General features: G+C 44.7%; 1 protein-coding gene and 1 long non-coding RNA gene across 15 annotated transcripts in view; one reads left to right on the top strand and one right to left on the bottom strand.

Moving 5' to 3' along the window:
• CYB5A (cytochrome b5 type A) overlaps positions 1–26,917 on the bottom strand; it is a 105,137-nt gene extending 78,220 nt beyond the window's left edge. For 5 of the 14 annotated variants that reach the window (XR_012379955.1, XR_012379954.1, XR_012379957.1 and 2 more), the window contains exon 1: positions 26,681–26,917. Coding sequence is in view for 8 of the 14 variants with exons in the window: in XM_073898039.1 (XP_073754140.1) it covers positions 26,681–26,809 (129 nt within the window). In the remaining 6 variants the exon portion in view is untranslated. The remainder of the gene's footprint in view (positions 1–26,680) is intronic. The other 9 variants (XR_012379958.1, XM_073898040.1, XM_073898041.1 and 6 more) reach the window with 7 other exon arrangements.
• LOC112835174 (uncharacterized) lies at positions 16,745–22,905 on the top strand. Its single transcript, XR_003211132.1, has 3 exons — positions 16,745–16,797; positions 17,591–17,743; positions 22,416–22,905. It is a non-coding gene; the product is annotated as an uncharacterized lncRNA (long non-coding RNA).
• Positions 26,918–27,725: the final 808 nt, after the last annotated feature.

Raw genomic sequence — 27,725 nt, 5'->3', positions numbered from 1 at the left:
CTCCTCCTACTTTGTTTAAATATATCTACTGCTATAGAAATCTACTTGGTTTTTTCCCCTACTATTGTAAACGTTATCCATGTACATTATAGTAAAACTGGAAAACACAAAGAACATAAAAATCACCAAAATCAGCTATGGTCTTGCCATCTCAATAGGGCTGGATATACACACATGTACATGTGTGAATAATTTTTGAACGAAAATGGAGATCATTGCCTTATGCATACGGTTTTGTTAGATTAAAAGCAGATTATAATACATGATACAGAGACAGTATTGCCTAGTGGTTACTTACTACTTCTATGTGAACTTAGGAAATTAACGGTATTTATCTCATATAATTTTTTAAGATTAAATGTGTTAATAGAGGTGTCTGACACATATGACCGATAAACATTATCTAGCATTTTCATTAAATATTTTCCAATGTCATAAAGCATCTTTCCTCAACATGACTTTTTAAACAGCTACCTAATGCTGCATGCTGCAGGAATTTCCAAACTTATTTAAACATCTTCTATTGAGGGCACAGAATATCAGAAGTCCACTTTAAACAAACATGAGAAGCCACACCAGGGGTATGGCTCACTCTGAAAGCCAATCTGAAGCTTCCTGATGCACTTCCAAGGCTGTGGCAATGGAAACCATGATTTGTTGATTCTGGAACAGTCTATTTACTGTTGGGCATGGACTGAGTACAGAAGCAAAACACAAGAGATATGAAATGACAACTTACTCAGCACCCACCAATTATGTAAGTTCACAGACTGTTTTCCTTCCATGTGGGTGGCTGAACTCATGAGTTCCTTAACTTTTGGTTCCTATTAAGGATATGGGAATATAGACAAATCTCTCAGAGCAAATCATTAGTTTGCAGTTACAACTTATCTTCAAAGGAAATTTTCAAATAAGGTTAAAAACACAGATTGGCGTTTCCTAGAGCATCATAAAACTAAGTTTTTAAAAGAGAATTTTGATTTTTAAAATGCTAAAATGCAGAAGGTAAACATTCTGCTTCACAGAGAATAACACAACAGCCTTAACCTGAAAGAAAAGGGCAACTTTTCAACTTAATTTCTGACCAAGCAAGGAAAATAGAAGAGTATGTCTCTACACGTACATATGTGTCTATCTAGCTATGATTTAGACTTTGCCTAAACCATCTCTGTGAGATAGTTTTTCTCAGGGGAAAAAAAGAAAGACATCTTGGGTTCCACTGGTTCCACTGACTATTATTTAAGAAAAATGAACAAACTGACACTAAAATACATTTGCCCCACGCCAGGGATTTTTTTACAGTAAAAACAAAAACAAAAAAACAAACAAAAGCAAAACAAACAAAAAACAAACCACACCAAAAGAACAAAGTTTTTTTTCTTTTTCCCAGAATAAAATAACTCAAATCTTCATAAGACAGCAAAAGATATGGAACTGGCTTATTGTAATATCGGGTATTTTCCTTGAAATATATTTATGATGTGGGGAGAGACAGAGACACACACTTTGTGAAGTAAACCAAGTCTAATCATGATGGTTTGAAACTTGGTGATTCACCTTGTCACTCTCTCCACTCTTGAGAGCAGATTCAGGCTGTAGTCTTAATATGCACACATCTCATTATCAGCCTGAAGGAAACTTTCTTCCTTATCTGTCAGCACTCTTAAGAAACGGGGACACTGGTGTTGGTGCCATCTTGGTTACTCACAGAGATGGTGTATGTCTACGGTTTATGCCCAGAAGCTCTGACAAAACTTATTAACTTACTAACTGTTGCGCAGCTTCTAGAATTTGAGAGGGACTCAAAGAAAAGGCAAGGCTTCATTCAAAGAGGAAAGCAGTAGAATAACAGGTGATGGAAATTATCTGGAGATTTTCTGAAAGATTTAAGGAAAAGACCAAAGTGCCTGGCAGGCAAGACCAGAGGTAACGAAAGAGGTGAGACTCTCTTAAAGAGTCTGAGTCAAGCCCTGAATTCTGTCCTCAGAAAGCAGCACTCACGAGGGCCCCCACTCATCCCACCATGCGGTGGCAGTCAGCAGCTGTGGAGCCCAAAGAAAAAGAAATGGGACGGAATATCACGGGTGACAGTAAGGAGGACCCAGGAAGGAGAGAACTGGGGGCAGTTGTGGGAAAACTAGCCATTTCCACTAGAGCGGTCCTAACATAAAGTCCCCCATTTTTCCAGAGGAAGATTCATTTCCCATTTGTGTTATTATATCCTAAAGTCAATGGACTCAACAAACACATGCCAAGTGTCTCCATGTGCCAGACAGCAAGGTGTGCCAGACATACGGAGCAGCTCCTGCCCTGGGGGATTTACAAACTAACAGGTATCCCACCGGAATAATCTGTAACCATACAACTAACTGCAGATAAAAACCAATGTTCTGAAACAAAAGAGCACAGTGCCCTGAAGACTGCAACACAAAGGACTCAGGAGTGGCTCCGCTGAGCTGAGATACTAAGCAGGAAGGAGTCAGAGTCAAGGAGGGGCAGAGACAGAAGGGATGAACGTCCCATGGGGCAGGGGAGGGAGAAAGGGCAAGCCTCAGAGGGCAGGGCAGGCCACACAGAGCTCTAGGCCCCTTCAGGGATTCTGATCTTTCTCCAGCAAGCGATGAGAAGTCATTGAGAGATCTAAGAAGGGAAGGTAACAAAAGCAGATTTAGTTTTAAAAACATAACCTGGACTTCAGAGTGAACAACAGATAAAGGCAGGAAAGGATCCAGGAAGACAATTCGCTAAGGCCATTACGATAATCTAGGCAAGAGAGAGCCTCAGGCAGGCTGGTAGCAGCCATGGAGATAATGAGGCAGGGAAGGACAAAAGGCAAGAGAGGAAGGACTTCTTGACAGGCCGAAGAGGGTGGATGAGAGACAAGAAGTAACACGAGGACGCAGGTTTGGGGCTTGCCCGACCGAATGGATGATGGTGCCAACTGCTGGGAATGGGAATCCTGGAAGCTGACCAAGTTCGGCGGGTAGACTGGTTCCAGCTGGGCCTCCCCACACTCACTGTGTCCACATACCTGGTGATCCAATAATTCCATCTGTCTGCCTCTGCAATATCTCCATTCCACAAGTTACCCAAACACACCTTGCTCTGACACCGTATGAGAACCTCCAGGTACAAACCAGGGGATACCAATAAAATGGCAATAGCTTTTACTCTTGACATCCATAGTTAAGGGTCATCTACAGGAAAATATATTTGAAAAGATAAAAGATTAGCATAGTCCATAATTCAGAAGACATTAACTGCCACAGCCCCACTCTACTCCTAAGGACACTTTCAGGGAGACATGGTGGATTTCTGTGGTATCAACAGTAACGCTGGCTACCAGGGCCTGAAATTACATCTGACTTTCTACTTATCGCAGCATAAAAGCTCTCAGCAACCTTGGCACAGTGGATCTTTTTTTTAAAACCTAATCTTTTTTTTTAATTTTTTTTTTAAGATTTTATTTATTTATTTGAGAGGGAGAGAATGAGAGAGAGCACGAGAGGGAAGAGGGTCAGAGGGAGAAGCAGACTCCCTGCCGAGCAGGGAGCCCGATGCGGGACTCGATCCTGAGACTCCAGGATCATGACCTGAGCCGAAGGCAGTTGCTTAACCAACTGAGCCACCCTGGCGCCCACAGTGGATCTCTTCTTAAAATGCTGGCTTCTCATGGCTGCTGGGACAGCAGACCCTCCTGGTTTCCCTTCAACCTCACTGGCCACTACTTTCTAATCTGTTCATCTCCAAGTCTCAACCCGGGAGCACCCCAGGGCTCGGTCCCTGGCATTCTCCCATCCTCTACCTACACTAACTCTCCCAGTGATTTTACCTGGTCTCCGACCCAGAAAATCACTGTTCCCTAGTGAGTGCAGCGGGGTAATACCTGGCTTCCCCTGAGCTCGAGTCCTCCCACCCGCAGTAGCCTACCTCCCGTGTTTACTCAACATCTATTCCGTGTTCCAAACACAACATAACCAAAACCAAATGTTTTACTTTCCCTCAAAATGCACTGCTTTCCAAGGGTGCCTGGGTGGCGTAGTCAGTTGAGCGTCTGACTCTTGATTTCAGCTCAGGTCAGGATCTCAGGGTCCTGAGATCCAGCCCCATGTTGGGCTCCGTGCTCGGCGAGGAGTATGCTTGACGTTCTCTCTCCTCTCCCTCTGCCCCTCCTGCTCATGCTCTTTCTCTAAAATAAGGAAATAAATCTTAAAAAAAAAAAAATGCACTGCTTTCTGAAATTTCCATTCTCAGGAAACAGTGCCACCATGTACCCAGTTGCTATGGTCCAAAACCAGAAGTCAAACTTTATTCCTCTGTCCTCTGACTCTAACCCACCAGCAAATCCAGGTGGCTACCTTCAAAACATACTCAGGATCCAACCACCTCTCCCCACTTTCAACACAGCCACCCTAGACCAAGCTACCAACACCACACATAAACGACCACAATGGTCTCCTAACCGGTCTGCTTCCTCTTGCCCCTGTACAGTTAGCTCCCTCACATCATCACACTATGAGGACTTTAAGATGATGATTAAGGCAATCTAGGGAAGGGCTAATGCTAGCCTAGTCCAGGGTGGTTGGTCATAGTGGACTTGAGGAGAAGTAAAAGGGAAGTAGAAAAGGAAAACAGACATGCCCACAGATTCTGCCCACACCTGCAAATAGCCAAAGTCTTTCCAGCTTTATAGGAGGGCAGAGTGAAACCTCCCTTGCTCAGTTCTAGCCAGTCTTGGGGCAGGTCCTCAGTCCTGCCAAACTTGTTCTCTATGTCAGATCCCTCCCATCTGCCTCTGCTTGGAATGCTCCTCTCCCAACCTTTATGTGATTCCATCTACCCTTCATTCATACTCAAGTTGGCCTCTCAGAGCCCTTCCAGGATTTCCCCATCTAAAGAGCCCACCCCACACCATGTTCTCTACCCACTTCCTGTTTTGTTTGCCTTCATAGCACTCATTACTATCTATATTTATATCAATTTGTTTATAAGATTCAGGAGGACTTTGTTTGTCCTACTCATCACTACTGCCCCAATATCTAGCTCAATGCCTGGCACATGGCAGATATGAAGAAATATTTATAAGTAATTGTTGGATAAATAAAGGAGACAGGCACAGGTCATTGCACACTGGCTTCGGAACCATTACATCTAACCAGTTATGTGGTTGATGACAACTTTCTCATTTCAAGTATTCTAGCCCATACCACTCTCCTTTCCCTGAACTATAATAGTTCTTACCATTCAGAAACCACATAATTTTATGTTTAATTGCTGTCTAATTTATTTAATCAAAATATTTACTGTCTACTCTGAGCAAGACATTGTGTGGGACACACAGAAGTTCATGAAAAAATCAGCGTGGCTCAATCCTGAAGAATCACGCACTTAAGCTGAGGTTAAAGAAATAACAGAGAAAAATCCCTTGGCTTTCACTAATACAACCTCACAGTTCTGACTAATCATGAATGACCTAATAGGTCCTAACACGTAGTCCTAAACATGCAACACTGCTAAACATGGAACTGAATCGCTCTCCCTGAGAGGAGCAAATGAGGCACTTAGCCACTGCCCAGCATCCATAACACAGTACAGTTCAATGATTCTCAACTTATTTTCAATACTGTGACATGTGTGATAAAAGCTTTCTTTGTGACAAATGGCTCTGAAAAAAAGTCACCTGTTAATAATGGTGATGGAAGTGAAGAGAAAATCATGAAGTATAATAAAGCAATGGTTTTGTTGCCAGACATCAGAAATGGGGTTTGGAGTAAGATGTGAATTCAGAAATGGCTTCAAATTGTGATACAAATGGTTCCACCAAATACACTATTTCCACGGAAACCAAGTGGCTCACAAAGCTGCTTCAGTGAGTGTTCCCGACCAGTACTGCCCAATAGAACTTTCTGCAACGATGGACATACTCTATATCTAAACTGTCCAAGATAGTTGCCGCTAGTCACAAACAGCTACTGAACACTTGAAATGGGGGTGAGAAATTGAATGTATAGTTTATTTATTTAAATGTAAATCAGCCATGTATGCTCATTAGCTACCACACTGGATACTGTAGCTATAGACAACACAAAACTTTTTTTTTTTAAGATTTATTATTTTTTTATTTATTTGACAGAGACAGACAGTGAGAGCAGGAACACAAGCAGGGGTAGTGGGAGAGGGGGAAGCAGGCTTCCTGCCCAGCAGGGAGCCCGATGCGGGACTCGATCCCAGGACCCTGGCATCGTGACCTGAGCTGAAGGCAGATGCTCAACGACTGAGCCACCCAGGTGCCCCTACACAAACCTTTTGCAAGACATATAGACAACCTAGGTGAAAACTGAAAAATCATTTCATTTGCAATGAAAGATACATATATTTATTATATGTGTGTGTGTGAGAGAGACCACACAACATAGGCAACCCCGCAGCTTTGGTAGTGCACTGCCTCTAAACGTGAGGAGGCTCACAGATAAGGGCCAATGGCTAGAACAAGGGATCAGCACAAACCAAACTGCCTTGGAAAAAAAAAGCTTTTGTCAACTAACTTCATCCAACAAGGAGAGGCCAAGATAAAAGCTGATGATGGCCGAGGGCCAAATGACTCTTCTCTGTGGTTCTGGTGGATTGTAGGATCAAGCCTGACTTGTTTTACCAACCCTAGGGCATCACAGGGTACGGCTGTTGAAATCCTTGCCTATATAATGACAATGCAATAAAGACTGGCATGACACAGAGCAGTTTACTTATATTAATTTAACAAATTATTACCTTATGGCTTTAGTCCTTTTACAATCACTACAGGTCTGAAGTGGTCTCTTAGGCTTTTCAGTTATACTCTACTTAACATGAGAAATACAGTTGTACTTGTGAATTTGAGGGTTTATCAAAGTCAAGGGACTCAAAAATACATACAAAAATGAGAGGAATACCAATAAGGCAGAAAATAAGAAGTGTTAAATGAGTATCAAAACGCAAGGAAAGAATAAGTCACTCCAGACAGAGGACAGGCAACAATGGAACCCTTCTAATGCCGAATGAACAACTGACAGAGAAGGTGAGATCACCCCTACCTCATTGATGGCACTCACTGAGTCTGTATGGTACTCAATGATCTAATAGGTATATTACCTGTTTTCTAACAAATGTAAGAGCTCAAAAAGAAAGAAAATATTACAAACTTGATCAATATTTCTTTCCTGGGCACCAAACATCCATATGAATTAACCAATATTTACAGTCGTTTGGACAATACTGAACTAGAAACAAGCTCAGATTTTCATTTCATCTTAAATTAGTAGTGCCATGCTCATATTATGAGGTAAACACTGATGAGTTATGTGCTGTGAAAAATCCACACACTTCAGGGCACCTGGCTGGCTCAGTCCACAGAGCATATGACTCCTGATTTCGAGGGCATGAGTTTGAGCCCCATGCTAGGGGTAGAGTTTACTTTAAAAAAAAGAAGAGGAAGAAGAAGAAGAAAGAAAAAGAAAAAGAAAAATCCCCACACTTAAAACCAATGACCATATTGTCACTTTTCACCTACAGAGCCAGCCTAGTCATGATCCCACCCACCCCTCTTTTCAAATATATTCTACTGGTAAGAATTTCCTTTAATCTGAAAAACACTCAATGGAGGTAGAGCTCAAACACGCTTGGGATTGCTTTGTTCAGGAGGCATACCAAGGTTATCAGGGTTAACCCCACATTCACAGCCTCCACTCAGAAACCCTATGATAAGCTTCATTTATAACCAAAGTTTAAATAATCTCACTGAGAAGACATCTGGTCTGTTTAACACTAAGGAGCTCAATGGTTTATACCCCAGGTCATTACAAAAAAGACTGTGACCCAAACCTGATGGCAAGACTCCCGTGTTCCGCTGACGTCACAGCAGCACAAGTGGTGAAGGCCAGTCCTAGGAGAGCTTCTTCCTACACCTCATCCCCTAACCCCTGGATATTCTCTGCTTCAGTAATAACCAGTAGCAAGAGATACCACATACAACACACAATGCCACATACAACATGTAACTCTTTTCAAATGAAAATAAGTCCAATTTCCCATACACAGAAAAAAAAAATGAGTATCAGAGTAAACTACAAGGTGCTTTACCAGAGCCCAGCAGTGCAAACATATCAGGGGACCAGGTACAGAATACATACAGTCAGTGAAGGCAAAGTCTTAGATTATTTTTGTGTGTTAAGAGACCAAGAATAATAACATCAACATAATGAAAGCGAGACCTCAAGTGCTTTTTAGAATGAGGCCAAAGAGAAATGCTAAGTAAAGGAATAAATGCATAATTAGAGGATTTTTTAAACTGCAATAAAATTCTATTTCATATTTAGTAGTACACTAAATAACAGTAAGTAATGCTAATAATGCAGTAAAAAGTAGATCTATAAAAACTGGCAGGATAAAAAAAGATAAACTTAGATGCCTCTCCTGATACAGATGTTTTCAATAAGTAAAAAATTCTTATTTGGAAGGCAATCATCTTTTTTATTTTAAAGGAATTTTTCCTTTTTATTTTTTTTCCTCAAGAGTACTTTTTTTTAAATTTGAATTTCCACTTTTATCACATGCAATAGAAACATTTTTAGAAATAGCTCAATATTTTTCAAATGCCTATATTATTAGTCATCCTTTTGTTGTTAAACACCATGAAGCTACAGAGACCTGTTATACCTTACTATGCCATAATGTGATCTGTGAAATTTTTTTTTTTAGTTTTTATTTAATTTCTAGTTAGTTAGCATACAGTGTAATATTTTCAGGAGTATAATACAGTGATTCAACACTCCCACATAACACTGGTGCTCGTCACAAGTGCCCCCCTTAGTCCCTATCACCTATTTAACCCAATACCCACGCCCTTGCCCACCTCCCCTAGGAAGACAATAACCTTAATGAGAAAGAAAGTATAAAATCGAAGTCACTACAGATAGATTCAAATGCAGCCTGCAACGACTATTAATTCCGAAACTAATTACTGAGCGAAAATACTTGCCAGGTCCACTCTGCATCCCTACTGTTTGCTTCTGTGACTGCTACAGTTCCTTGAATTCTCCAGCCAGAAAATAAAGATGGGTACAAATTATATTTTTGAAATTATTTGTGCAAGTTATATTCCCCTTTAATAGAAACAATTTCATAAATGAGACAGTCTTAGGCTTGATACAGAATAACATTTTTGCTTAGTCTTTGACCTTAACTCTTAGAATACCTACATTTTATAGAGAAACCAGGAATTTTTTGGAACTAGACTATCAATATTACTTGGTTTTGTTTACAAGTGATGTTTATATTAAAATACTTTTTGAATGAAAAAAAAAAAAAAGAATACCTACATTTTAGTGACTCTGGAAAAACAAATTGTAAAATTTCAAAGTCAAACATTAGGTGTTGTTCACCTGACAGGAAAGCCCTGCATTCTTGTAAGACCAGAGAGGGCTTCTCATGGAGTCCGTGGCTCCAGCCACCAAACTGGTCCTTTTCTCCCCAACTCCTCTCCCATTCTTACTCGTCTTCTGTATTGCTGCTAGAATGTTCATCCTTAAATATTGACTGTTTCATGCATCCCACTCAAAATCGGCAGTGGTGAATTTCTGCATGCCAATCAAATGCCTCTTGAATATCTCAACGAAGAAAGCCTCAAGATCTGTACAGCACGGGGGTGCCCTCAGCAGCACAAGCAAGTCAGTGGTGGTAAACGCTGCTCACTGCTCATTGTGCTCTCTCCCCCCTGCCCCGACCCCCCACAACACTTAAACTTTTAGCTAGGAAAGAGATACCTGGAAGAGAGATTTTCCCAGCCTCCCTTTCAGCCATATGATTAAATTCTGGCTAACAGAATAGAAGTGAAGGGTTGGAAGAACCTTCTAGAAGTCTTCTCTTTAGAATGGTGAGCCCCTTTTGCCTTTTCTCTTCATCCTGTTTTCTGGAATGGGGATGCTGCCTCTGAACAGGAGGATGAGGACCAGACCCTAGGGATGGCACAGAAGTAAACTAGAAGTATAGTGCCCTGAGGGCTTTACAGAACACAGCCAGCACACAAGGCCTGGACTACCGGGCTTGTTTCTTTATGACGAAGAAAAATTTTTTTTTTTAAGATTTTTTAATTTTTTTACTTATTTGATAGAGAGAGAGACAGCGAGAGAGGGAACACAAGCAGGGGGAGAGGGAGAAGCAGGCCTCCTGCTGAGCAGGGAGCCCAATGCGGGGCTCAATCCCAGGACCCCGGGATCACGACCCGAGCCGAAGGCAGATGATGCTTAACGACTGAGCCACCCAGGCGCCCCACAAAGAAACTTATTTAAGCACAGTTATTTGGAGTTCTTCTGAGGTTAATTCTCATCACTACATCCATCATTTTATCAATACCATGCGCCAGGCACTTAAGTCCTAAAGCATTTAAAAGATGTGAATGAACATTATTCCCAGTGTCAAGAAACTTAAAACCATATTAGGACAATGGTCTTCACATACATTAAACCACTAGAGAAATATTAAAGGATTAACAATATTAATTGCTGACTGAAAAGAGAAGTCCAGAAAGACAGGGGCTATTAAAAGATTATCTAGGCCCTTTCAGGAGAGTCAGAATTTGGGTAAACAGTAGATAAAGATGAATAGGCTCAAGAAGAGTATGAGTACCAATGAAGGTTTACTGACTGAAATGTGCATGAGTGCTTGGGGTTAGTGAAGAGGTAAGCTTGAATAAAGCAAAATATGTAAGACTGTGTGATGGCTCATTTTATGTGTCAGCCTGACTGGGTCCAGGGATGCCCAGAGTAAACACTATTTCTGGGTGTTTCTGGCTGAGATGAGCATTCATATCAGTCTACTCAGTAGAGCAGACTGCCTTCCCTCCAATCCATGGAGGGCTTGAGTAGAACAAAAAACAGAGGAAGGAGGAATCTGCCCCCTTCTCCCGCCTCACTGATTGGGCTGGGACATGTCATCTTATCTTGGGCCCTCACACTTGAGCCTTTCCAGCCTCCCACTTCCCCTCAATCCAACACAGGCTCCAGCCTTAATCATAAACCACTTTCAGCTTCCTGAAAGTCCTGCTGCAGTCCTCCACCCCATTCATGAGCCTGGCATCAAAAGCATCAAACTGAGCTGAAGATCTCGGGACTCAAAAAGGTAGACTGAAGGTTAAAATCCCAGAATGTCAGAGTCTGAAAGAACCTTCAGAGACTCAACATCCTCAAGTTCACAGATGGAGAAACTGGAACCCAGAGAAATTAAGCCCAATATCACACTGACAGCTCATGGAGGAGGCAGGACCAGAATCCTGGTGTCCAACTTGTGAGCCTCCCCTTTTTGACCATGTTTATGTTTCCGATCAAAGGGACTCTGGATAAGATGCCCTAAAAATAAAGTTCCTCCATAAATTTGTTTGGGGATTTAGGGGAAAATCTCTCTCACTTTTTCTAGGCCCCAAGAGATTTTGTCATCTGCCTTGACTTCTTGGCTCTTGCCAACTAAGAAAGACTCTAAGGAAACACACACACAGACATACACACACACTTCTATTGCAGGGTTTTATCTGGCTACAAGGCTATCCATATGAAAAACCCAGAAGGGTATGCAAAACTACACTACAGTATCACAACGTGTCAGGTCAAAGTCATTCCCTCCAAGGGCTTGTTTAAACAAGCAAAACAAAGGCCAACAACAAAAAACCCCTTTCCACTTAAATGTAATGTTATGTGGACCCAAACTCCACCAGTTCTAAAGTTTTAAATAGGATCTTTCAATCCAAACATTTAACACTGCCAAAGAAAGGTCAAGTAAACATATTGTCCATAAACAATGACTAAGCAAAAAAATTTATTTAAAGAGATTATCTGCAATAGTTAAGCCAAAAATGAAAACAATTCAAAAGAGTGTGGAACATAAACAATTTACACAAGATTTAGAAAAAATTAACAAGATAGCCCAGCCAAATGTTTTCTCTGATTTCCAGACACCGTTTCTCTGCACTGCCTACGGCTTTGCATGCACCCTCACTGAATCCTCAAAGCTCAGGGACCAGAGGCTCACCAGCATCATCTGAATTACTTCTCCTTGGTTCCCTTGAAGATCACGGGAGGAAACTCTAAACAAGGGCTGTCTATGCATTCTCCCCGCTAGCTTGCAGGCCATCAACTTACTCATACATCTGCCATGCCAAGCTCTGCAAGATGGCTAAGTATTGGCCCCCATCCTCAGGGAGCTACAGTCTAGTGAGCAAACAGACCCGGAGACATACAATGGCCAAGCATGGTAAGCACCAGATACAGGAGCTACAGCACAGCAGGTGGAGGGATCAACTCCCAGGAGCTGGAGGCCAAGAGGGGCCAGGGAATGGTACTAAGGAGAGATGCTTGAACTGCGGCACGAAAGGTTCAACAGCTGTTCCCCAGGTGAATAAGGGAGAGACTTTCTAGGTAAAGGAAACACAAGAGGCAGAAACACAAGGGCGTTCTGGAGGACCGTCAGGCACTATAAATAACCTGATTTCACAAGTATAAAGATGCATCGCAGGAAAGGTTTTTTCACTTGCTTTTGTTACTGGACTGGGAGAGGCAATTAGAAAGAAGAATTAAGCACATTATCACTTCCCACCGGCTTTATAGATAACCCTTTCCATTATCACTGATCAAAGTGCGAAATTAGACCCCTCACTAGTCACTGCAAGCCCCTTAACCCTCGTGACCCTCCCTGACCACCTCACTGGGCTCTAACATCGACCTTCTTACACTCCTCAGGTCCCCGTGTCATGGCTGGCATTCCAGAAGATGCGACTTGTACCCCAGCTGTCCCAGCACCTGTGTGTAGGCTGTACTTTGTAAGCTGAACAAGGTCCAGCTCTGCCACATCTTAGTGAGGTGACCCAGGAAGGTGCCAGATCTTTCTGAGCTTCCATTTCCACATCATAAATGCCTCCCGGGGAGAGCAAACGACACAGCAGAATGCCTGGCCTGTAACAGGTATTCTAGTAACACGGATTGCGCTCCCTTTCTCCAACACCCCCATCTGCTGTTGCCACAGAGAACCTGATCCAGAACCTAAACAGTACCGGCCCCTATGAACTGCTAAGGCCAAGTTCAGCACCAAACCCAAAAGACCCGCCACTTCTTTCTACCCTGCCCTTCATCTTCAAGAGATTTCTGTGGATTAAATCACATTCCTAAGCCTGATAGTACGAAGCCACAGAACCCAATGACGAGAGCTAACAGAAACTAAGTATTGCAAGGACGACACACGTTGCCTACACGAGAGCATTCTTGAAGGTCACGGGGATGAGAACAGATATGTGATGCAGCTGTGAGCTGGTGATTACCCCGCAGAACGCTGTTAACATTTTCTCTCCTAGAGAAGAGAGAAGCAAAATTCTTCTTGGTTATTTTTAGGGTTGAGATGGTAAATGTTTGGTTTAAAAGGTGCCAGAATCAAAAGTAATTTTGCATTTAGTCATTATGCCTTGGTCAATACTATTAATTCTACCATACTAACCTTCTCTCCATAGATACAATAAAGCAAGTGTGGTAATTACTGACAGAACTATTCCTCTTTATCTCCGAAAGGAACATAAGTCCCGATTCTGAGGTAAGGAGAAGAGACTTCGGGTAGAGGGAAGGGGCAGGCCTACTTCTAGGGAAAAGAGCAGGGGACATGGAGGCCAGGAGAGGAGCCGGAAGAGCACACCGTTTGCCTCGTGACCCATCTCAACCCAACGTTTCTCAGGACAATAAGCAAAGCCACCAAACGTGAGGGCCCCGCAGCAGGCGGGCAGTGATCTAGGAGGCACTGTTAGTCTATAGTCTGTGGTCCACCTTGTTAGAATGGCCAAATGATGCGATGACAGGACAGCCTGTGTTGACGATGAAGGGGGAAGCAAAGAGGGTTGATAGTGGCACCAGACTGTCTTTTCTCACTTTCTCCCTCAGATCTTAGGCCTATTTTTCCTTTTCTATTTAGTGTTGAGAACAATAAATATGGCTCAAACCTGTATCCAAGGGCAAGGCAAAAATAAAATAAGCTGCCGGGAAATTATTCAAGCTAGCCCAATAGCCATTCTGCATCAATTTTCTAATACATTACACTTGAAAACTTTTAATTATTCATCCAATAAATACTTGTTGAGTCCTTTCTACGTGCCAGCATTGTTCTGGTTGCTGGGAAACATCAGGAAATAAAGCAGGAAATATATCCTTCCGCATATGCTGGAAAATGTATCCTCTTGCATTCACGGAGGGAGATGGACAAGCACTCAGTATAATAAGTAAATTACACAGTATGTTAGAAGCTGGTGTGCTACAGAAAAGAGAAAAAAAATAGAGCAGGGTAATGAAGCTGGGGTGCAGGGGGTTGGGAGAACTTCCCCTTTAATACGGGGCAGGGGTCAGGACAAGCCTTACTGTGAAGACAAACAGGCAAGCTATGCAGCTATTTGGGGGAATAAATTCCATTGCAAAGTACTTGAGGTGGGAGAGGTCCTGACACGTTCACAGAACAAGGGCATCAGTATGTCTGAAGCGGGACATGACAGGAAGAAGGCGGCAGAAGGAAGTATCAGAGATGGAACTGGTACCAAGTGACACGGGACCCTGCAGCCATCAAACAGACTCTGGCTTTAACCATGAAAGGGAGAGCGAGCCACTGAAGGTATTTTCTGTTTTAACGACATTGAAATAGTTACTCACAAGAAGTTGTAAAAACAGTACTGACCAGTGCCATGAACCCATCACCCAGACTTCCTCAATGGATGACATCTTACAGAAGTACAGAGCATTATCTTGGCGTAACCCAGGTCAGCAGACTGACTTTCTCAGCCAATTGCTGTGGACACGCACGTGTCTGTCCGGTGTGTCCCGGCATGCAGCGCTTTCCCACATGTATGCCATGCGCTACAGCTCTACCATCACAAAGGGCTCCCCCCTGCCCATTCAGTCAACCCCATAACCTCTCATCTGTTCCTCACTCTGTCATCTCGCCATTTTGAGAACGTCCCATAAATGGAATCACACTGCATGCAATCTTCTGAGATTATCTTTTTTCACCTGGCACAACAACCCTGAGATTCGCTCAGGTTGCTTTGTTCCCTTATCAGTGCTGAGTCATACTCCACTCTGCGCATGTGCCAGCCTAACCATCGATGCGCTAAAGAACACTTGAGTTGTTTCCAGTTGGGGGATATGACACATAAAGCTACTAGCCAACAGCCGTCTTATATCAATTCTCTAATCTTTCACAATTACAAACTCTTAATTATTCAGTCAGTAAATACTGAGTCCTGTCTCTGCACCAGCATTGTTCCAGTTGCTAGGACTTGTGTACAGGCTATCAGATGGACACAGTTTTCATCTCTCTCGGACAAATGGCTAGAAGTATGATTTCTGGCTCATATGGTAAGTATATGTTTAACTTTTAAAAGCAGGTTGATTTCCAGAGTGTCTGTACCATTCTGCATTCTCACCAGCAATGCATGCCAGAGTCAATATTTCCACATCCTCGCCAGCATTTGGGTTACCAGTATTTTTTTTTAATCACAGCCCCCCTCCCCCTTTTTAAAAGGTTTATGTCAGAGAGAAAAGGGAGCATGAGAGTGCATGCACAAGTGGGTGGGAAAGACAGAGGGAGACAGAATTTCAAGCAGATTCCCTACTGAACGCGGAGCCCCACATGGGCCAACAAGGCTGATCCCATGACCCTGAGATTATGACCTGAGCCTAAATCAAGAGTTGGACACTTAACCAACTGAGCCACCCAGGCACCCCTATCATAGCCTTTCTAAGAGGTCTGTAGTGGTATCTCACTGTGGTTTTAACTTGTATTTCCCTAGTGGCTAATAATGCTGGACATCTTTCCATGTGTTTATTTGCTATCCATGTATCTTTTTGGAAGAAATGTGTATTCAAGTCGTTTGCCCATTTTGTATTGGGATTGTTTCCTTATTGTTGAATTCAGAGAATTCTTTATATATTCTGGATATAAGTTGTCAGATACGAGATTAGAAAAAAATTTTCTGCCAGTCAGTGGCTTATCATTTCATTCCTTTAAGAGGGTCTTTTAAAAAACAAATGTTTTTCATTTTTATGAAGTCCAATTTATCCATTTGTTTTTATATGGACCACACTTGCACTGTCATGTCTAAGAATTCTGCCTAAATCTCTTCAAAATATTTTACATTTTATATTTACATCTGTGACTTATATTGGGGTTATTTTTTTTTTTTTTATCAAGTGTGAGGTTTAGGTCAGGATTTATTTTTCGACTACTAATGTCCAGTTGTTCCTGAACCATTTGTTGAAAAGGCTGCCCTTCCTTGATCAAATTGCTTCTGCATCTTTGTCAAAAACCAGTTGGAAGTATTTGCATGGGTCTACCTCTGAGTTCTCTGTCCCACTGATCTATGTGCAGGTTTCTCTGCCAGGACCACACTTTTCTTGATTGCTATAGCTATCACCTAAGTCTTAAATCAGGTGGTATAATTAGTCATGAAAAGGTTTATACAGGAAAGCGGTGTGTTCTGACTTACCTTTTAAAAGGCCACTCTACTGTAGTGAGAGTCTGCTGTCCCAGGCAAGGGACACCTGGTGAGGAGCAATGGTACTCAGACCAGGGAGACAGCAGGAGAGGTGGGAATCTGACTGTTACAAAAGTGGAGACCACAGAATGTCCTCCTGGATTCATGTAAGAGTGTGTGGTGTAAGGCAAGCGTGTGAGGTAAGAGAGGGGTCAGCTATGGCCTCAAGGTTCTTGGCCTGAGCCAATGGGCAGAACTGTCATCAACTGAAGTGGGTAAGTGTGACAAGGGCGTCAGTTTTACAAGCGGAGGTCAGCTGAGTTTGTAATATGTTAGATGTAAGGGGCCTAGCAGACATCTAAGTGGGGATGTGAGGCCGACTGCGGATACCACAATCCCAAGGCTAGGGAAGAGGTCTTTTTGCCCTGGAGATAAAAAGTCAGAAACTGCCAGCATATTCAAAGTCATGACATTGAATGAGATGGCCCAGGGAGAGTACAAAGCACTGGGCTGGAGGGCACTCCCCACCCCCGCAGGTCAGAAGGGAGAGAGAGCAGGACCAGGGAGGTGGGAGAGAAGGACACTGGGAGCCACTTGTAAAAAGTGTCTCCAAGAGAGAAGAACATCTGGTCACGGGGTGCAGGAGAATCAAGCAGAGGAGAGTTGCGAATGGACCAGCGGCATCACTGCAGACCTTAGCGAGAACGGTTTGGGTAAACTGTTTAAGAGAACAGCGAAGACAAACTGAAGGCAGGAGGCTTAAAACCTTCTCAGGATTTTACTCTGAAAGGGAGCAGACAACAAGGAGCGCCCGGAGGGGGAAGTAAAGAGGGGCACCATATGAGTGTGTTTTAGGACAGCAACAATAAAGGCATGCTTGGACATGAGCGACAACCACCCAAGTGGGGTGAGGGCTGAGGAGGGGGCTTGTTCGTGCAAAAGGAAGAACAGTAGGTAGCTGAAGAAGGGACTCTGGGTGAGCAGAAGGAAGTGGGCTCACGGGCTTTTGGCAGACTGTACTGGAAACCCCAGGCTTTGACTCTCCACTTTCTTCTCTTTACTTCCTAGGAGACTTGCTTGGTGTCATTCTTAAAGAGTCCACACTCAGAGGCTATGCCATAATTGGAACTGTCCTTATAAAGTCACTCCAGTTTCTAAGGACAGAATTCCAGGCAAACGTCTATGGACCAAGAAAGGATCATGTCATAACAACACTAATAGGTAACATTTGTGGGGAAAGAGAAAAAAAAGAAATAAGACAGTATAGAGAATGTGTCTGTGTCCCTCCATCAGACTCTCTCCTCCTCTACCCACTTAAGGAGTATTTACTGAGCACTTACTACGATGTGCCAGGATATGTAGCAGTGAGTAAGATGGACAGGGGCTCCGCTATCTGGTGGGGAAGGCTGCAAGCACACAAACCAGAAAAAACAGCAGGTATCAAAGTATTAACAGAGAAGCAAAGCAGGACGATGGGACAGAAGATTCCCAGTATTTCGAAGATACTGAGCCAGGAGCTCAAGAGGGTAGTGATCAAGGGAATATACACCATGCAGAGGGGGACTAATACAAAGGTTTATGGCAGAAACAAGCCTGACTTGTCTGAGCAACAGAGTGGGCCTGAGCGAGGGGTGGAGGGCAGGGGGATAGTATTACTACCTGTGGTGGGGGCCAGATCATGCAGATCTTATTAAACCAGGACACGGAGATGGGATTTTATTATAAATGCCACAGAAAACCATTAAAAAGAATTGAGCAGAGAAATGGCAATCTGTTTCCACAAAATGAAGTTTATTTTCTTCAAGAAGTTACATTTCTAATAGAGTAACAACATACATTCCTCAAACTGAAAACTCAAAGCAACCACCAATTTGGCGGAACCAGTGAAATCTTGGAGACTGGGTGAGGTCATGCTCTGAGGAACACAGGACAGAGTCTGGCCAGTACTGCAACCTGGTGGCAGATACAATCATAGAGCAGTAAGATGACAGAAGGGAAGCAGCAAGAAAGGGGGGAGACCTTCCTGGTGGAGTAGGGGGGGGCTCCCAAGGCTGCAACGTTAAGTGGAATGGTGACGCAGGCAGACAGGGCAAGGCAGGGTGTCACACACAGCTCTGGGGATGAGGACCCACAGTCAGCGAGGGGGTGGGAAGGGGCAGGAGGGGATTAGCTGAACCCATGCAGGGATCTTATCAGAGCAGTAACCTCATCAGATTTCCATTCAGAACAAGCCCTCCCAGGGCACTTACTTAGGAAGCCTATCCAAAATAGCATTTCACTCGGCACAGGCCTAACATACACGTAAAACAATCTCTTCCTTAAACAACAGGACACTGATTCTTAAGACCATCCAGGTGTCATCTGTGTTAGGAACAGAGTCCTTGAAGCCTCCACCAAGACACTCTACTTAAAAAACCTCCTGTAAGAAACTAGAATGGCTGGCGATCTCCTTCACCTTCTAGAAGGCAACATAGTAAAATAACAACAGATAGAAAGAAAGGCACATTTTTGCCCTTTGACCTTCCAAGAGTTTTCATTTTGTTCAAATATCTCCATTCCCAACTTCTCTTTGCTTTCTCCCTGGTTCCTGCAGTGACCTCTGGACATGGGGTGGAAACCTCAAAGCAAATGACAGCAACTATGTACCCAGTGGATGGCTCTTGTCTCCTAAAGCTCTCCCAGCTATCCCGGTCTCACGCCCTGGTCACGGGGTTAGCTGAACAACCTGGGCTGGGGAGTCCTGCAATCCATACTTTAATCCTGGCTTTGTCCTCACTGGCCATGTGACTGGAGCAAGTCACTAACTTCCCCAACAACAGTTCTCTTACCTTTAAAAAGGAGAACACCACTGCCAACCTAGGAGGATCATTTTGGGGATTAAAAGTACAAATGCAAAGGAGGGATTTGTGCACAAAAAGCACTCAGCGTACTATCTAGCACATACTTGGTGCCAAGCAACGTTCAATGAGTGTCCCCTGCTCTCACTTCTACCATGAGTCCACTGGGGATCTCTACCAAGGGAGGGAGTACACATGACATTTAGTTAACGCTTTCTGAAGACAGAAGGAGGAGAAAGCAGGCTGGGTATATTTTGTGTCCCGGCCAATTTCGACACAGCTGTGCGAAACTCAGTGAACAGCCTATCCATGGTAAGCAACAGCCGGCCCTCCAAGACACGGGTGGGAAAGTCCACGCTCTAGGCTTTCACTGCCGAGGAGCAACAGGTCGCCCCCCCCCCGAAAGCCAGTACAGAAGGCCCCTGACTGGGCTTGGAGCCCCGAATGCCACCCACCTCGCATCCTGCTCCTCCCCAGCAGCAGTGCTGGCTCAGGGCCATCCTCCTGGACACGGGGACCTCAGGGGCCTGACCACAGACACAACTCTGCACCAAGAACGTGACTTCTCGCTGTCCTCCACGAGATGTCAGCTCCCAGTGAGCAGAGATCACTTACCAACACGCTGCTCAGACCAAATTCTACTTGCCCAGAGTAGAATTTCTCAATTCACTCTCCTGGTCTAAGACACAAGCAGCCAGTTACTAAATATGGACACATAAACAGGTGCTCCCAAGAAAACCAGATTCAAAGATAACAGAAAAGAAGCACACTTCATCAAGACAGAGAAGGGCAGTGAGCCACTGCTATTTCCATCCTCATTATGCTGTTGCAGGCCACGTTCCTAAGTGCTCCAAACTGGACTAGTGCTGGAAATTTTAGGATAAACAAGGTGTTACTTGCTACAGCTGCATTTTTAAGAAAATGCAGATGCTAAAGGAGAAAACAATGTTTCCATACCCTGCCCCTGCTGAGAAAAATACACACCCAAATAATTCAGGAGAGGAGGGTAATCAACTAGGTCTTCTCTCACTCACTAAAGAAAACAAAGCCCTGGGGAGAGCAAGTCTCACTGGAATGTAAGGCGGGGCTGTGGCCACTAGTATGATCACTGTGGGCACTCCGGGAACATGCAACAAAACACACAAAGCATGTAACTTCTTACCCAGCAATGCGCTTACAGAGACTTACCTAAGGAGACAATCACAGGAGGCAAACTGAACAATGAAATGTGTTAAAAAAAAAAAAAAGAGAAAAAGAAAGGGTTGGTTACATAAATTACAACACATCTACCTAACAAGAAAGCACCAGGAAGAATATAATTTATTGACACAGAATGGTGCCCTCCCCATATAGGAGGATGGGATGGATTACCAAACAGCACGCAGAATATTTTATCATTTATGTACAACAAATCCCCTGTGCAAGGGTGGAGGTGTGTAAAGCCATCAGGAGGCTGTTCATCCAGAAATTCACAGCGGTCACCACAGGCAGTGGAAACTCTGCGAGTTTTGACTTTTCCCTTGCTCTTTTCCACACTGTTCAATTCCTTAGAGTATTCATGTGTTCTTTTCCCCAAAAGCAATAAAGTTGTATTTTTAAGAGCAAGAGATGATACCCATCACGCACAGCACAGTCCTCAAAAATTATATTTCAAGCGAGTATTTGTACTTTGAACCATTTTTGCTTTTAACATTATAATTTGGTGTGTGTTCCTACTAAATAAATATTGAACCCTCCATATAACAAAATTTTAACAATTTATAAGAAAACTTTATCTTAATCAAAATATTTATATACCTTTCCAAGTGCTTACACATATATTCTTCTAATGTTCACAAACTTGTTACAGGGGACAGAATAGTCCCCATTTAAGAATGAAGAACATGATCCAGAGATTTTACCTGACTCCCCTCAAAACAGGTCTAAGATGAGACCTAGTTTTCTTAACCCCCATCCAACACTTAGAGTACCTAGCAGGACCTGGGTTGTTCAAACTCCATTATATTAAAAGGTACCCGTTGGAGGGGGCCTCATGGCTCAGTGGATTAAGCCTCCAATTCCTGATTTCCGCTCAGGTCAAGATCGACCTGGGGTCATAGGATCGAGCCCCTCCCCCCGCGCCGCGTGGGGCTCTGCACTCAGGGGGCAGTCGGCTTGTACCTCTCTGTTCCTCCCCCAGTTTGTGCATATGCACATGCTCGCTCTCTCTCTCAAATAAAATCTTAAAAAAAAAAAAAAAAAGGTTACCCACTGCTTGTCTTCTATTGTTCTGGAGGACTTTTGGAATAACAGATACCTGCATTCTGTAGAAATGAACACTATTTGCTCCTTGATTTAGCCAAGCTGGCCTGCATAATCTATTCTCCCTTCCTTTGGAATTTCCATCCACCTTAAAGATAAAAAAAATCAAATGTTAATAATCTCAAGTGTTGCTTTCTGTTGTTTAGTTTCAAAACAGAGTAGTTCACAAGTACTCCTGAAACCTCTTCTCAAAAGCGGCAAAAAGTTACCAATAAAACAATTGCAGAAATAGGGGCGCCTGGGTGGCTCAGATGGTTAAGCGTCTGCCTTTGGCTCAGGTCATGATCCCAGAGTCCTGGGACTGAGCCCCGCAACAGGCTCCCTGCTCAGTGGGGAGCCTGCTTCTCCCTCTCCCTCTGCCTCTCTCTCTCCCTGCTCATGCACTCTCTCTCTGTGTGTCTCAAATGAATAAATAAAATCTTTAAAAAAAAATTGCAGAAATATAAAAGAGGGCCTGCCTATAGGCTCACATACCCCAAGTAGCCTTGTGGCTCTGCCACCTGTTTACCCAAGATGCCTGAGCCACCTTTACCCCTAAGGATCCCTTTATATTACCAAACTACATATGTGAAATAATAACATTCCTACTTTATATTCATCAAAGACATATTTGCAACCACAGCTCTTCAGTAGTATCAGATTCAGAGTATTATCAAACCTCCTTGAAAAAAGCAAAGGCACTTAGGATCTTAGCCCTAAATATGTCACCCCATATCAAGGGTAAAGATATATGTCTAGTCTTCTGTGTTTTTCAGAATTAAGGACATGAGTTTCAAGTACCCACTCTCTTCCTGGGTCCAAGGGAACTGAGGCCCCCCAGGATCGGAACCACTGGTTTCTGCAAAGTAGGCAGCCATGTTCAAGGAAAATAAGCAAAAAGTAAGTCCCCACATCAAAACTTGCTATTATGAATGCAAAGTCTCGGAAAGCAAAAACGAGGAGCCAGGAGCTGACAGCTTTGTGAAGCAGAATGCTGTTAAAGGATATCCAAGACACAGCTACAGAGCATTAGAATCCCAGGACGACCAGAAAATGTTCTACAGAAACAAGGAGGGGACAACTTGACACAAAGGCATTCTCCTCTATTAGGAAGATGCCAATTTCATAAATCAAACATCTATTGACTGGAACTGAAAGCAAGTTAATATAACTTCATCAATTATAAGATGCTTTCCTCTCCCCTCCCACAGCTCTGAAAAAACTGAATACACACTGCTGCCCAAATAAAAGAAAGGGAAATGCAAACCATTTTTTTTTCCTCGCAGCCCCAAAAGCCTACGTTTTCATTTCATGTAACTGTCTCTCAAAGTTCTATAGTCATTAGCCCTGCTAATAATATAATCAGGTAAGACAAACCCAAACTGCACCAAAATAAATTTAAAAACTAGAACTCAGGACTGGGGAAAAAAAAACCTACTCCAAAATATGCAGGCAACAAAGGTCATAATCCTGTAGGTCAACATCAGATAGTAACTGAACACCTGCTGGTACTTCGCTTGCCATTAATAAAGAGCCGGCCCGCCCTCTCAGGTGCCTACCCTCCCCCTGGACAACAAACCAGTTTTTTAAGGCCATTATTTCAAGAAATAGAGTTCATTGCACAACTTAAAAACTCCACCTGTGCTCTTGACTGGAAGGAGATAATTTTTATAATCCTTTCTCATTTCAACATCACCTGCCAGATTTACACCTTTACCTGAAATCTCCTATTAACACCCAGCTACATAGGATACTACAGGAAACAAGCCACCAGCCCACCCTTCCCTGAACTAGAACAGGAGTTTGCGTTTACCCACGTGTCTGGTATTGCGTTATGTGTTTAACCAGCATTATTATTATTATTTTAAAAGATTTTATTTGACAGAGAGAGACAGCGAGAGCAGGAACACAAGCAGGGGGAGTGGGAGAGGGAGAAGCAGGCCTCCCACCGAGCTGGGAGCCTGATGTGGGGCTCGATCCCTGGACCCTGGGATCATGACCTGAGCCGAAGGCAGACGCTTAACGACTGAGCCACACAGGCGCCCCAGCATTATTTTAATTCTTATAATAACCCTGTGAAGTAGACACTACTATCATCCTCCCATTTTACCTTAAAGTAAGGGATCTGAGGCACAGAGAGTGTAGGTAACCAATACCCTCTTCCGCCCATCACACTTGGGGCGTTTTCTCAACATGAATGCAGATGTGCACATGAACATATAATATTCTGAAAGGAGCACCAAGAAAAGTCTTGTTGTCCATACGGATGGGTGAATTCATAGTAGAGGGAGATCTAGAGCCCACAATGATCGAAAGTTCACTTTAGAGGTAGGAAGCCCACCCCCCCCCCCGCTCCAAAAGAAAAAAGAAAAACCTTTCATACTTCAGTAAATTAGGGAAAGCAGAACATTCTTTAGTTAACATACAAAGTTTCATGAAATCCTGGAGCTTTTAAAATGATGACAGTGTCAGGGCAGGAAGGAAGAGACAGATATCCTGGGCCCCTTTCTCTGTTTCAAAGGAAACTATGAGATAAACAGCACTGGCAGAATAAAGTAATGGATACAGGAGGGATCTAGGAAGAATTACACCTGGCAGAATGGGCAACAGAAGCGGAGAGGATTTGTGTTTAAGACGCAGGAAGCTATGGGCAGGGATCCTAGGACGGGGTATCACCCCAGAGAGGCCTGCCCTCCTGCCAGTGGGTCCACCTGTAAAATGTCAGCCACTTTGCTCTGCTACCTTAATCCAGACCCCGCTCTGTGCATCTGTGTTGTCCTTTCCACGCTCCCACTGTGGACTTCAGGCCCTCTTTACGGAGCTCCCACCCGAGGCCCCACACCGCCCTCCGGGGTCCGCTCCCGACTGAACTAGACCTGGTGGACCCCAGCACAGCACTGTTTCCTGTGCTAGTCCTGCTTCCTCCAACGGAAGCTCCTGGGAACAGAAATGATGCGTCTTCCTCTCGGGTTGTAATCTACCGAGGGACACATACCCAAAAAAGCTCAGAAGATACTGAACGTACCAGAGAGCAATGGTGCCCCAAACTCAAGTCCCAGGCAGGCTACTACAGGGAGCATTTTACCAAGGACCAACTGAGAAAAGGAAACAAGTATAAACTTGTTTTTATTTATCTCACTATAAATAGTTTTTAGTTATTTCACTGTGTTAGTTATCAAATGTTAGTGCCAAGCTCATTTCACTACATTTTACCTATTACCTAACACTTTCTCCTCAAGCTACTTTCAGGGTATAGAAAACAATAAAATAAAGGAATTGGTCCTCAGCTAATTTACCCACCCAACAGCTTATTTGCATCTCTTACAATTTTACTCAGAAAATTTTGTGCAATTCTCTTTCCTGCCTCATAAGAATGAAATGTAAGTGCTTTAAAATTTAGTAATCTTCTCTTCCTTAAAAGTTATGCAAAATGCATTTTTAGGACAGTGATTCTCTACTAGGAGTGATTTTTGGACACTTGGTGTCCTATGGAGGCATTCTGACTGTCACAACTGAGGAGGGGGGTGCTGACATCTGGTGGGGGAGAGGCCAGGCAGCCACCTGTACAACACAATGTACAGAACAGAACCCGCAAAAAAGGGGAAAAAAATATTTCAAAAAATATCCTATTATTCTTTCATAAATGCTGTTCTTTTTTACAGATAGAAACGAAGAAAGCACACACTGACTCTTAAAATTCTAGAATTACACATGCCATGGGAGGGGAAGAAGGAACAGTTGAAAGTAGACCTCTGGCGTCAATTAGCCCTGATGTTATGACGCAGAGCTGTGAACTCCAGATGCTCTATCGCCTGTGGCTCTGGAGAAAGGACAGATCAGGTGTGCCTCCCCACTATAAACCACTTCTAAGTCGGAACACTATTTTATCTTCTGGCACACCACCAAATGACAATTGAGGAGTAAAATATCTTATTAATAAATGTCTTCAGCTTTTTTTAAACACAGTTTTTTAAAAAAGTGCTCCCCAAAAGTCCCTTGATGTAAATTGTGACTCAGCTAAGACCAGGCTTTTATTTTCATTTCCTCTCCAACTATGTAAAAAAACTCCCATCACTAAGTATTCTCATTTGTTTGGCGGGAGTAGGGAGAGGGGGCAGCGAAGGAGGGTTAAGTGTTGCGTTCAGATTTATGGTTCAAAGTCACCCAGTGGTAAAACAAATCCAGAGGGAGCAAAGAAAGGCACCTTAGAATTTGCTGCAATAATTATAACCTAATGCAAAGAACCTTATCATAGGGATGTCTTCCTTTAATACGGCAAAGTTAGTTTACAACTTCCAAAGCTAACCGGCAAGTCCTGCTGGCGGCTCTCAGCGCCTCTCCCCGCTCCAAGCCTCACACACAGGCGGGGCCGACCTGCTAGGCCCCCGAGTCCCGCACCGTACCTCGCCGCGAAGTCCTCACTGGAAGCGGCTAGCAATCACGGCGCTCCTTCCCGGGGAGAGGGTGCGCGTGGAGGGTGGCGGCGGGCGTGTGCGTGCCGGCGACAGCGCGTGCGGCCCCCCGACCCGGAGCTCGGGGTCTTGGCTTGTGCGATGCTACCGTTCTCAGGATGCGTGGTTTCCAGGCGGCCTGCACGGGAATCCACTCCCGGAACGACAGAGCCCCCGCTTTACGAAAACTCACAAAGGGACCTTTCAAAACCCTTCTGCAGCAGCGCCCTCGCCCAGGAAGACAGGTCCAGACGCGCCTGCTCCCCACTGAGCGCTGAGCGGCGCTCTTCCCCGCGCCCGCGGAGGGAGGCAGCTTCTGCCGGGTGCCGGCGCGCCGCGGGCTTCTCAAAGGGCTGGCCCGGCAGCGAGGCCGGCTGACGCGCCTCGGGACGCTCCCAAGCGTGCGCGCACAGGCGTGCAGACTGCGGGGCGCCCCCAGGTGTGTAAGCACAGGTATGCAAACACGGGTGCGCACGCACGGGTGAGTGCATGCCTCACAGTCGCACACGTCAACCCCGCCGCGCTGCGGACAGACCACTCGCCTCACGGAAACCCCAAACTCCAGCCGGCGTCACGTCCCTCCAACTCACCTCCTCCAAGAACTTGGTCAAATCGTACACCTTGTGGTGCAGAATCAACCAGGTGCTCCTGCTGTGGTTGTGCTTCTGGATCTCTTCCAGGGTGTAGTACTTGACAGTCTGGTCCGGCTGCTCGGCCATTTCGGAACGCGGCGAGCCTCAGGCCGTGCAAACACCAGCCGAGCCGGGAGAACTGGAGGGCGCGTCTCAGCCGGCTGGGGCCGGGACATTCCCGGGGCCCCGACCCAGCGCCCGCAGCAGGGCGGCCCCCGCCGCGGAGGGGGCGGTGGCGCACAGCCTCCGGTGACTGGACAGAACGCGTGTCACTCAAGGGGCCCGCCCCCGGCCGACAGCGTCCGCCAACCCCAGCGCGCCCCAGCCCAGCGCGCGGGCGTCGACTGGCTGCAGAAGGGGCCCTTCGGGAGCACGGCGGTTGGAGCGCGCGGAGGGCGCGGCGAGCTGGGGCGGGGTTTCTCTTGCATCTGCGCAGAAGGTCGCGGGGCAGGGGGCGGATGGCCCCCGGCGTGGTGCACCCGCGTGGGGCCGCGGGGCGGCGGTCCCAGGAGGGGTCCGCGGGGGCCCAGGGGCCGCACGCCACCCTCGCCGCGATTTCGCAATCAGGGCAGATCAGGCAGCCCTGAATGTCACTGTGTAACCAAGTCGCTCCGCTGCGAGTCTGTTAACCATTAAACTGTTAACCTAATGGCACAGTCCCGAGCCTCGGGGACGTAAAACACGCAGTGCCATCTCTCTGCTTCAGTGAAACAGTGTGCTGCCCAGAATCATTACTCAGTAATTCTGCTCGACACTCCCCTCCCCAGGGGTGCCCAATCTCACAGGAAGAAAACCCAGGGAAATTATTTGTGCTGTACAAAGAAAAAGTCCTGACTCCTCAAGCTCTGAAGCACGTCTAGGCTGTCGACCCTCACTAGAAGAGGGCTTGCTTGTCTGTCCTCTTTTGTCTCAACGGTATAGTGTTTACATAAATTCTAAAGGATCAACAGCACTTGGACTCCAGAAGCAATTCCCCAGCTGAGCGAGCACTCATAGGAAGATT

The sequence above is a fragment of the Callorhinus ursinus genome, unplaced genomic scaffold (assembly GCF_003265705.2).
Source record: "Callorhinus ursinus isolate GAN/ISIS: 27379988/994484 unplaced genomic scaffold, GSC_fseal_2.0 scaffold11, whole genome shotgun sequence".
In the NCBI taxonomy this organism is placed as follows: Eukaryota; Metazoa; Chordata; class Mammalia; order Carnivora; family Otariidae; genus Callorhinus; species Callorhinus ursinus.
Note: the sequence above shows the minus strand (reverse complement) of the source record. Positions and strands in the feature narration are given on the sequence as shown.